Source organism: Tympanuchus pallidicinctus, unplaced genomic scaffold (assembly GCF_026119805.1).
Source record: "Tympanuchus pallidicinctus isolate F22 unplaced genomic scaffold, pur_lepc_1.0 scaffold209, whole genome shotgun sequence".
Classification (NCBI taxonomy): domain Eukaryota; kingdom Metazoa; phylum Chordata; class Aves; order Galliformes; family Phasianidae; genus Tympanuchus; species Tympanuchus pallidicinctus.
The window spans coordinates 1-11,682 of record NW_026294732.1 but is presented as its reverse complement, the minus strand read 5'-3'; the positions used below and the strand labels follow the sequence as shown (position 1 = coordinate 11,682).

At 59.8% G+C, this 11,682-nt stretch overlaps 1 protein-coding gene across 1 annotated transcript; it reads left to right on the top strand.

Moving 5' to 3' along the window:
• The first annotated feature begins 5,746 nt into the window (after positions 1-5,746).
• On the top strand, positions 5,747-11,492 carry LOC128081307 (ATP-dependent DNA helicase Q4-like). The gene is made up of 5 exons (XM_052684409.1): positions 5,747-6,112; positions 7,930-7,963; positions 8,068-8,138; positions 10,432-10,563; positions 11,328-11,492. Exons 1-5 carry the CDS (start codon positions 6,029-6,031, stop codon positions 11,490-11,492), a joined length of 486 nt encoding a protein of 161 aa, XP_052540369.1. The 5' UTR covers positions 5,747-6,028.
• The last annotated feature ends 190 nt before the right edge of the window (positions 11,493-11,682 follow it).

Sequence of the window (11,682 nt, the reverse complement as noted above, 5' to 3'; positions counted from 1 at the left end):
CCCCAACCCTGGATCCCCCATAATGGGTTTTCCATGCCACCCCCAACTCTGAGACCCCCACAGACCCCCAAATCTGACCGTCCCCCATTATGGGTCCTTCGTGGCATCTTAGAGGTGCCATGGGGAACCCATTATGGGGGGTTGGGGGGGGGGTTCAGATTTGGGGGACTGTGGGGATCTTAGGGTTGGGGGGTGGCATAGGGAAGCCATTATGGGGGGGGTCAGGGTTGGGGTCAGCGTGGGGGTCTCATTCTGGGGGTCATATGGGGGTCTCTCCTGGACATGGCACCTGACCATCCCCCATTATGGGTTCTCCATGGGACCCCCAACCCTGAGACCCCCACACCGACCCCCAACCCTGGACCCCCCATAATGGGTTTTCCATGCCACCCCCAACCCTGAGACCCCACAGACCCCCAAATCTGACCGTCCCCCATTATGGGTCCTTCGTGGCATCTTAGAGGTGCCATGGGGAACCCATTATGGGGGGTGGGGGGTCAGATTTGGGGGTCTGTGGGGAGCTTAGGGTTGGGGGGTGGCATAGGGAAGGCATTATGGGGTGGGGGTCAGGGTTGGGATCAGCGTGGGGGTCTCGTTCTGGGGGTCATATGGGGGTCTCTCCTGGACATGGCACCTGACCATCCCCCATTATGGGTCCCCCAACCTTAAGACCCCCAGAATGAGACCCCCACGCTGACCCCAACCCTGGACCACCCATAATGGGTTTTCCATGCCACCCCCCAACCCTGAGACCCCCCCCCACAGACCCCCAAATCTGACCGTCCCCCATTATGGGTCCTTCGTGGCATCTTAGAGGTGCCATGGGGAACCCATTATGGGGGGTGGGGGGTCAGATTTGGGGGTCTGTGGGGATCTTAGGGTTGGGGGGTGGCATAGGGAAGGCATTATGGGGGGGGTCAGGGTTGGGATCAGCGTGGGGGTCTCGTTCTGGGGGTCATATGGGGGTCTCTCCTGGACATGGCACCTGACCATCCCCCATTATGGGTCCCCCAACCCTAAGACCCTCAGAATGAGACCCCCACACCGACCCCAACGCTGGATCCCCCATAATGGGTTCCCCATCTCAGCCCCCAACCCTAAGATCCCCACAGACCCTCAAATCTGACCCCATAATGGGTTCTTCATGGCACCCCCCCCAACCCTGAGACCCCACAGACCCCCAAATCTGACCGTCCCCCATTATGGGTCCTTCGTGGCATCTTAGAGGTGCCATGGGGAACCCATTATGGGGGGAGGGGGGTCAGATTTGGGGGTCTGTGGGGATCTTAGGGTTGGGGGGTGGCATAGGGAAGGCATTATGGGGGGGGTCAGGGTTGGGATCAGCGTGGGGGTCTCATTCTGGGGGTCATATGGGGGTCTCTCCTGGACATGGCACCTGACCATCCCCCATTATGGGTCCCCCAACCCTAAGACCCCCAGAATGAGACCCCCACGCTGACCCCAACCCTGGACCCCCCATAATGGGTTTTCCATGCCACCCCCAACCCTGAGACCCCCACAGACCCCCAAATCTGACCACATAATGGGTTCTTCATGGCACCCCCCCCAACCCTGAGACCCCCACAGACCCCCAAATCTGACCATCCCCCATTATGGGTCCCCCAACCTTAAGACCCCCAGAATGAGACCCCCACGCTGACCCCAACCCTGGATCCCCCATAATGGGTTTTCCATGCCACCCCCAACTCTGAGACCCCCACAGACCCCCAAATCTGACCGTCCCCCATTATGGGTCCTTCGTGGCATCTTAGAGGTGCCATGGGGAACCCATTATGGGGGGTGGGGTGGGTCAGATTTGGGGGTCTGTGGGGATCTTAGGGTTGGAGGGTGGCATAGGGAAGGCATTATGGGGTGGGGGTCAGGGTTGGGATCAGCGTGGGGGTCTCGTTCTGGGGGTCATATGGGGGTCTCTCCTGGACATGGCACCTGACCATCCCCCATTATGGGTCCCCCAACCCTGAGACCCCCAGAATGAGACCCCCACGCTGACCCCAACTCTGGATCCCCCATAATGGGTTTTCCATGCCACCCCCAACCCTAAGATCCCCACAGACCCCCAAATCTCACCACCCCCCCATTATGGGTTCTCCATGGCACCCCACAAACCTGAGACTCCCCCCACACTGACCCCCAACCCTGGACCCCCCCATAATTGCTTCCCCATGCCAACCACCAACCCTAAGATCCCCACAGACCCCCAAATCTGATACCCCCCCCCATAATGGCTTCCCCATGGCACCCCCAACCCTGAGACCCCCCCACACCAACCCCCAACCCTGGACCCCCCAAAAATGGCTTCCCCATGCCACCCCCCAACCCTAAGATCCCCACAGACCCCCAAATCTGATGCCCCCCAATATGGGTTCTCCCTGGCACCCCCCAACCCTGAGACCCCCCCCACACTGTCCCCCAACTCTGGACCCCCCATAATGGGTTCCCCACAGCACCTCTAACCCTGAGACCCCCCCACACACCGACCCCCAACCCTGACCACCCCCCCACAATGGCTTCCCCATGGCACCCCCAACCCTGAGACCCCCCCACATCGACCCCCAACCCTGACATACCCCCATAACGGCTTCCCTATGCCTCCCCCAACCCTGAGACCCCCATATTACCCCAGAATGAGACTCCCACAATGTCCCAAAGACCCACATAAAGCACCAGAACCCCCAAAAGGATCTGCCCCATAGAGCCCCATCATCCCCACTGACCCCATAACTCCTATAGAGCCCCATAACCCACTTAGGACCCCCATAGAGCCCCAAAACCCCCATAGGGCCCCCCATAGGGCCTCATAATCCACACAGGACCCCTCATAGACCCTCATAGAGTCCCATAACCCAATCAGGTCCCCATAGAGGCCCAAAACCCCCATGGAACCCAAAACCCCATAGAGCCCCACAGAGCCCCATAGAGCCCCATAGAGCCCCATAGAGCCCCATAGAGCCCCATAGAGCCCCATAGAGCCCCACAGTCACCCATAACCCACTTAGGACCCCCATAGAGCCCCAAAACCCACACAGGACCCCTCACAGAGCCTCAGAATCCCCACAGGACCCCCCATAGACCCCATAACCCACTCAGGTCCCCCATAGATGCCCAAAACCCCATGGAACCCCACATAGAGCCCCATTAATCCCCACAGACCCCCCCATAGAGCCCCATGACCCACTTGGGACCTCCATAGAGCCCCCAAACCCCCCATAGGACCCCCCATAGGGCCTCATAATCCACACAGGACCCCTCATAGACCCTCGTAGAGTCCCATAACCCAATCAGGTCCCCATAGAGGCCCAAAACCCCCATGGAACCCCACATAGAGCCCCATAGAGCCCCATAATCCCCACAGTCGCCCATAACCCACTTAGGACCCCATAGTGCCCCAAAACCCCCATAGGGCCCCCCATAGGGCCTCATAATCCACACAGGACCCCTCATAGACCCTCGTAGAGTCCCATAACCCACTCAGGTCCCCATAGAGGCCCAAAACCCCCATGGAACCCCACATAGAGCCCCATAGAGCCCCATAATCCCCACAGTCGCCCATAACCCACTTAGGACTCCCATAGAGCCCCCAAACCCCCATAGGACCCCCCCACAGAGCCTCATAATCCCCACAGGACCCCCCATAGACTCCCATAACCCACTTGGGACCCCCACAGAACCCCACATAGAGCTCCATAGAACCCCATAATCCCCACAGATCACCATAACCCCCATAGAGCCCCATGACCCACTTGGGACCTCCATAGAGCCCCCAAACCCCCATAGGACCCCCCATAGGGCCTCATAATCCCTACAGAACCCCCATAGACCCTCATAGAGTCCCGTAACCCACTCAGGTCCCCATAGAGGCCCAAAACCCCCATGGAACCCAAAACCCCATAGAGCCCCATAGAGCCCCATAGAGCCCCATAGAGCCCCATAGAGCCCCATAGAGCCCCATAGAGCCCCATAGAGCCCCATAGAGCCCCATAGAGCATCCAAACCCCCATAGGACCCCCCATATGAGCCCCCCCATATGACCCCCCATAGAGCCCCATAATCCCCACAGACCCCATAACCCACTTAGGACCCCCATAGAGCATCCAAACCCCCCATAGGACCCCCCATATGACCCCCCATAGAGCCTCAGAATCCCCACGGGACCCCCCACAGACTCCCATAGAGCCTCATAACCCCTTAGGACCCCCACAGAGCCCCAAAACCTCCATAGGACCCCACATAGGATCCCCCACAGAGCCTCATAATCCCCACAGGACCCCCCATAGACTCCCATGACCCACTTGGGACCCCACAGAACCCCACATAGAGCTCCATAGAACCCCATAATCCCCACAGACCACCATAACCCCCATAGAGCCCCATAACCCACTTAGGACCCCCATAGAGCCCCAAAACCCACACAGGACCCCTCACAGAGCCTCAGAATCCCCACAGGACCCCCCATAGACCCCATAACCCACTCAGGTCCCCCATAGATGCCCAAAACCCCATGGAACCCCACATAGAGCCCCATTAATCCCCACAGACCCACCCATAGAGCCCCATGACCCACTTGGGACCTCCATAGAGCCCCAAAACCCCCACAGGACCCCCCATAGGGCCTCATAATCCACACAGGACCCCTCATAGACCCTCGTAGAGTCCCATAACCCACTCAGGTCCCCATAGAGGCCCAAAACCCCCATGGGACCCCACATAGAGCCCCATAGAGACCCATAATCCCCACAGTCGCCCATAACCCACTTAGGACCTCCATAGAGCCCCCAAACCCCCATAGGACCCCCCATAGGGCCTCATAATCCACACAGGACCCCTCATAGAGTCCCGTAACCCACTCAGGTCCCCATAGAGCCCCATAGAGCCCCATAGAGCCCCATAGAGCCCCATAGAGCCCCACAGACCCCATAATCCCCACAGTCACCCATAACCCACTTAGGACTCCCATAGAGCCCCCAAACCCCCATAGGACCCCCCACAGAGCCTCAGAATCCCCACAGGACCCCCCATAGACTCCCATAACCCACTTGAGACCCCCATAGAACCCCACATAGAGCTCCATAGAACCCCATAATCCCCACAGACCACCATAACCCCCATAGAGCCCCAAAACCCACACAGGACCCCTCACAGAGCCTCAGAATCCCCACAGGACCCCCCATAGACCCCATAACCCACTCAGGTCCCCCATAGATGCCCAAAACCCCATGGAACCCCACATAGAGCCCCATTAATCCCCACAGACCCCCATAGAGCCCCAAAACCCCCATAGGACCCCCTATAGAGCCTCATAATCCATACAGAACTCCCATAGACCCCCATAGAGCCCCATAACCGTTCACTTAGGACCCCCATAGAAGCCCAAAAACCCCCGCAGTATCCCCCATAGAACCCCATAACTCCCCTCAGGACCCACACACAGCCCCACAATCCCCACAGGACCCCACAGACCCCCACAGGACCCCCCAAGAGCCCCATAACCCCCACAGAGCCCTATAGAACCCCATAACCTCCTCAGGACCCCCCAAAGACCCCCATAACACCCCATAGAATCCCATAGAGCCCCATAATCCCCACAGGACCCCTCATAGAGCCCCATAATCCCCACAGGACCCCCCATAGAGCCCCACACAGCCCCATAATCCCCCCAGGACCCTCATAGACCCCCCCCAAGGACCCCCATAGAACCCCTCCCCCCCCCAGCTCCTCTCACCGCTCCTCAGCGCCGCCGCCGCCCCGTTCCCTCCTCACTTCCGCCTCTGCGCACTGACTCCCCGCTCTCCTCCAATCAGAGGAGACGAGAGGCGGGATTGCGCTCTTTCTACTCTTCTCATTGGTTTAGCCTACCGCCCGTCTCCTTTCCGGCGTTTCTATTGGTGGAGAGAAAGGAGAGCGGGAAGTTCGCGGCGGATCGTAGCGCTGAGGGAAAGGAATGGGAACGGAGGAAGCGGAGCGGTTCTGAGGGTCCGAATCGAAGCGGAACGGAACCGAATCTGAACCCATGGAGCGGCTGTGCGAACTGCGGGCGATGCTGAAGGGCTGGGAGGTGGTTTTCGAACGGGAGAACGGCCGGAGACCGGGAAAGGTGAGGGGGGAACGGGGGGGGGGGGTCTGAGGGGCCTCACAGGGCCTCTGGGGGGGGGGGGGGGGTCTCACAGGGCCTCTGGGGGGGTTCTGCCCCAAACGGGCTTTTTTGGGTGATGTTTGGGGTATTTCTGCCTCGAAATGACATCGTTTTGTGATCTTTGGGGTATTTCTGCCCCGAAATAGGCTGTTCATGGTGCTTTCTGGGGTCTTTCTGCCCTAAGATGGCCTTTATTGGTGCTTATGGGGTCTTTCTGCCCCCAAAATGGACTTTTTTGCTGCTTTTGGGGTTTTTCTGTGCAAAATTGGCCTTTTTTGGTGATTTTGGATTATTTCTGCCTCCAAGATGGCCTTTCTTGGTGCTTTTTGGGGTCTTTCTGCCCCCAGATGGCCTTTATTGATGCTTATGGGGTGTTTCTGCCCCCAAAATGGCTTTTTTGGTGCTTTTTGGGATATTTTTGCCCCAGAATTGCCTTTTTTTGTTCTTCTGGGGTATTTCTAATCCCAAAATGGGCATTTTTTTTGCTTTTTGGGGTGTTTCTGTCCCAGAAGGGTCTCTTCAAAGGCAGATGTACTCTAAAAGTGCCACATTTGAGGCTGTTATGCCCCCAAAATTGGCTTTTTTGGTGTTTTTTGTGGTATGTCTGCCCCAAATGGGTCTTTTTTGGTGCTTTTTGAGGTCTTTCTGCCCCCACATGGCCTTTATTGATGCTTATGGGGTCTTTCTGCCCCTAAAATGGCCTTTATTGATGCTTATGGGGTCTTTCTGCCCCCAAAAAGGCCTTTTTTGGTGCTTTTTGGGATATTTTTGCCCCAGAATTGCCTTTTTTTGTTCTTCTGGGGTATTTCTAATCCCCAAATGGGCATTTTTGGTGCTTGTTGGGTGTTTCTGTCCTAGAAGGGTCTCTTCAAAGGCAGATGTACCCTAAAAGTGCCACATTTGAGGCTGTTATGCCCCAAAATTGGCTTTTTTTGGGTGCTTTTTGGGGTATTTCTATCCCAAAATGGCCTTTTCTGGTGCTTTTTGGGGTCTTTCTGCCCCGAGATGGCTATTAATGGTGCTTTTGGGGTATTTCTGACCCCAGGTGGGTCTTTTTGGGTGATTTTGGAGTATTTCTACCCCTAAAATGGCCTTTTTTGCTGCTTTTGGGGTTTTTCTATGCTAAATTGGCCTTTTTTGGTGATTGCTGGGATCTTTCTGCCCCCAAGATGGCCTTTTTTGCTGCTTATGGGGTATTTTTGTGCCAAAAGGGCTTCTTCAGGGACAGATGTACCCCAAAAGTGCCTTTTTTGGGGCTGTTCTGCCCCTAAAAGAGCCTTTTTTGGTGCTTTTTGGGGTATTTCTGCCTCAAAATGGCCTTTCTGAGGGCATTTCTGTCCCCTCAGGGCCCCTTTGGGGGCGTTTTGCTCAAAATATGGCCTTTATTGGTGCTTTTTGGCCTCTTTCTGCCCCCAGAGCTTCTCTTTAAGTGCAGATGTACCCCAAAAGTGCCTCTTTGGGGCCTGTTTTGCTCCCAAAAAGCCTTTTCTGGTGCTTGTGGGTGGGTTTCTATCCCTAAATTCCTTGCTTTCCATCCTAAAAGTGCCTCGTTTGGTGCCTCTCAGGGCATTTCCACCCCCAAAATGTCCTTTTTTGTGCTTTTGGGGGGCGTTTCTGCCCCATAAGTGCCTCTTCTGGCACCTTCCTGCCCCAGATTGGCCTTTCTTGGTGGTTTTTTGTGGCTGTTGTGCCATTTTTTCTGCAGTCCCCACCCCCAAAATCGCCTCTTTTTCTGCCTTTCCACCCAAACGAACGCTCTGCTCTGTTTCCCCTCGCAGGCCGACGTGGCGGCGGCTTCAGAGGACACCAAACGTGAGCGTGGCGCTGCGGGGCCTCCTTATCCCTCATTCCCCTTAATTAATTACCTCCTAATCACCCAAATTAATTACCACGGCCCTGCCTTGCTCCTCTCGCAGGGCTGTACCGGGAGTACCGGGAGCTGAAGCAGCGCTCGGAGCTCACAGAGCAGAGCCCTGCGGCACAGCAGGTACCAACGCTGAGGGCTCACAAGGGGAAGGGCCGTCCCTGTGGCTACCTGCAGCCAGATCCTGCTGGCCCACCGCCCCCCCATGATGGCCCAAGGCCCCCCCTTGATGGCCCAAGGCCCCCCCTTGATGGCCCAAGGCCCCCCCTTGATGCCCAAGGCCCCCCCTTGATGGCCCACGGCTCCGTTTGGTGGCCCAAGCCCCCCCCCCTTGGTGGCCCAAGCCCCCCCCCCCTTGGTGGCCCAAGCCCCCCCCCCTTGGTGGCCCAAGCCCCCCCCCCTTTGGTGTCCCAAGCCCCCCCCTTTGGTGTCCCAAGCCCCCCCCTTGATGGCCCAAGCCCCCCCCCTTGGTGGCCCAAGCCCCCCCCCTTGGTGGCCCAAGCCCCCCCCCCTTGGTGGCCCAAGCCCCCCCCCCTTGGTGGCCCAAGGCCCCCCCCTTTGATGGCCCAAGCCCCCCCCTTTGATGGCCCAGTGCCCCCCCTTTGGTGGCCCAAGCCCCCCCCTTGGTGGCCCAAGCCCCCCCCTTGGTGGCCCAAGCCCCCCCCTTGGTGGCCCAAGCCCCCCCCTTGGTGGCCCAAGCCCCCCCCTTTGATGGCCCAAGGCCCCCTTGGTGGCCCGTGACCAATTCTTGGTGGCCCTCCCTCACGGTGACCTGTGGCCCCTCTCCATGCTGGCGCTCGGTGGCCGACTCACGGCACCTTGTAGCCCCTCCATCATGGCGGCCTGCAGCCCAACTCGCGGTGGCCCGTGACCCAACTCAGTGCCCCCAGCTCTTGGTGGCCCACCCCCAACTTATGGAGGTCACCTCTCTTGGTGGCCCACCCCCAACTCTTGGTGGCCCCCATCATGGCAGCCCACCCCCAAATCATGGCCACCAACTCATGGCCACCCTTGGTTGCCCACTCCCAACTCACGCTGGCCATTTCCTGATTGCCCACCCCCATTTTGGCAGCCCTCATCCAAATCATGGCCAATTCTTGGTTGCCCACCCCCCAAATCATGGCCACCAACTCGTGGCCTCCTCTTGGTTGCCCACCCCCAACTCTTGGTTGCCCACCCCCAACTCTTGGTTGCCCACCCCCAACTCTTGGTGGCCCCATCATGGCAGCCCACCCCCAAATCATGGCCACCAACTCACAGTGGCCACCTCTTGGTTGCCCACCCCCAACTCTTGGTGGCCACTTCTTGGTTTCCCACCCCCAATTCTTGGCAGCCAACTCTTGGTTGCCCACCCCCAACTCTTGGTTGCCCACCCCCCAACTCTTGGTTGCCCACCCCCAACTCTTGGTTGCCCACCCCCAACTTTTGGTGGCCCCATCATGGCAGCCCACCCCCAAATCATGGCCACGACTCCTGGTTGCCCCCTCTTGGTTGCCCACCCCCAACTCATGGCCACCAACTCATGGCTGCCAACTCTTGGTTGCCCACTCCCAACTCTTGGTGGCCACTTCTTGGTGGCCCACCCCCAACTCTTGGTTGCCCACCCCCAGTTCTTGGTGGCCACTTCTTGGTTGCCCACCCCCAGTTCTTGGTGGCCACTTCTTGGTGGCCCACCCCTGACTCTTGGTGCCCCACCCCCACCTCTTGGTGGCCCACTCCCACCTCTTGGTGGCCCCCCTCTTGGCAGCCCACCCTCAAATCATGGCCACCAACTCATGGCCACCTCTTGGTGGCCCACCCCCAACTCTTGGTGGCCCACCCCCAACTCTTGGTGGCCCACCCCCAACTCTTGGTGGCCCACCCCCAACTCTTGGTTGCCCACCCCCAACTCTTGGTTGCCCACCCCCAACTCTTGGTTGCCCCACCCCCAACTCTTGGTGGCCCCATCATGGCAGCCCACCCCCAAATCATGGCCACAACTCCTGGTTGCCCCCTCTTGGTTGCCCACCCCCAAATCATGGCCACCAACTCATGGCTGCCAACTCCTGGTTGCCCACCCCCAACTCTTGGTTGCCCCACCCCCAGTTCTTGGTGGCCACTTCTTGGTTGCCCACCCCCGACTCTTGGTTGCCCACCCCCAACTCCTGGTTGCCCACCCCCAACTCCTGGTTGCCCACCCCCCAACTCCTGGTTGCCCACCCCCACCTCTTGGTGGCCCCCTCTTGGCAGCCCACCCCCAAATCATGGCCATCAACTCATGGCTGCCTACTCTTGGTTACCCACCCCCAGTTCTTGGTGGCCACTTCTTGGTGGCCCACCCCCGACTCTTGGTTGCCCACCCCCATCTCCTGGTTGCCCCCCCTTGGTTGCCCCCCTTGCCGCCCTCCCCCCTCCCCACGTTGTGTCCCCATCTCAGGACTCGGGCTGCTGGGGGTCGCACCTGAACCGGCAGCCGAAGCTCCCCGGGATGCGGCAGCAACCAGCAGCAGCAGCGTCGGCGCAGCTCTACGGGATGAGGCTGAAGGCCAACCTGGGCACGGCCATACAGGTGTGGGGCTGTGGGGTGGGCATGGCCCTATAGATGTGGGGCTGTGGGGTGGGCATGGCCCTATAGATGTGGGGCTGTGGGTTGGACGCAGACCTATAGATTTGAGGCTGTGGGGTGGGTGAAGCTCTACTAGTGTGGGGCTGTGGGGTGGGCGCAGCCCTATAGATGTGGGGCTGTGGGGTGGGCGCAGCCCTATAGATGTGGGGCTGTGGGGTGGGCGCAGCCCTATAGATGTGAGGCTGTGGGGTGGGTGCAGCTCTACAGGTGTGGGGCTGTGGGGTTGGGCACAACCCTACAGGTGTGGGGCTGTGGGGTGGGCGCAGCCCTACAGGTGTGGGGCTGTGGGGTGGGCGCAGCCCTACAGGTGTGGGGCTGTGGGGTGGGCGCAGCCCTACAGGTGTGGGGCTGTGGGGTTGGGCACAACCCTATAGGTGTGGGGCTGTGGGGGTGGGCATGGCCCTACTGGTGTGGGGCTGTGGGGTGGGCACAAGCCCTATAGATTTGGGGCTGTGGGTTGGGTGCAGCCCTACAGATGTGGGGCTGTGGGGTGTGCAGGGGAAGCTGTTCCTCCAGCAGAGGGACGCGTTGCTCCAGAAGCGTGGAGCCGGGGGGGGGGGGGGGGGGGGGGGGGGGCCGCGATTTACCCTTCAGGAAACCCCGCAGAGCCTGGCAGCTGTCGGACGGTTTGAGGTGAAACCGAGGCCTTTTGGGGCTGCGGAGGCTGACGCGGGGCATCGCCCCCGTTCCTCTCTGCCCGTCCTCAGGAGGAGGCGCCGTCGGCGGTGAAGAGGAGCCTGGCCTGCAGGAGGAAAATCGCGGCTCCACGGCGCCGCGCCGCCTCCCCGAGCACCGATGGCGACGACGAATCGGCCCCAGGCCTCCCCGAATCGGCCCCCAGGCCTCCCCGAATCGGCCCCAGGCCTCCCTGAATCGGCCCCAGGCCTCCCTGAATCGACCCCAGGCCTCCCTGAATCGACCCCAGGCCTCCCCTGCGCCCTGCGCCGCCTGGCCCCCCGTCGTCCTGAATGCAGCCTCGAAGCCTCGACCGCAGGCGGATCGATTCCGGAAGCTGAAGGAAATGGTGGCGCGGAGATTGGGGTCGCTGGATCCAGGGTGGCT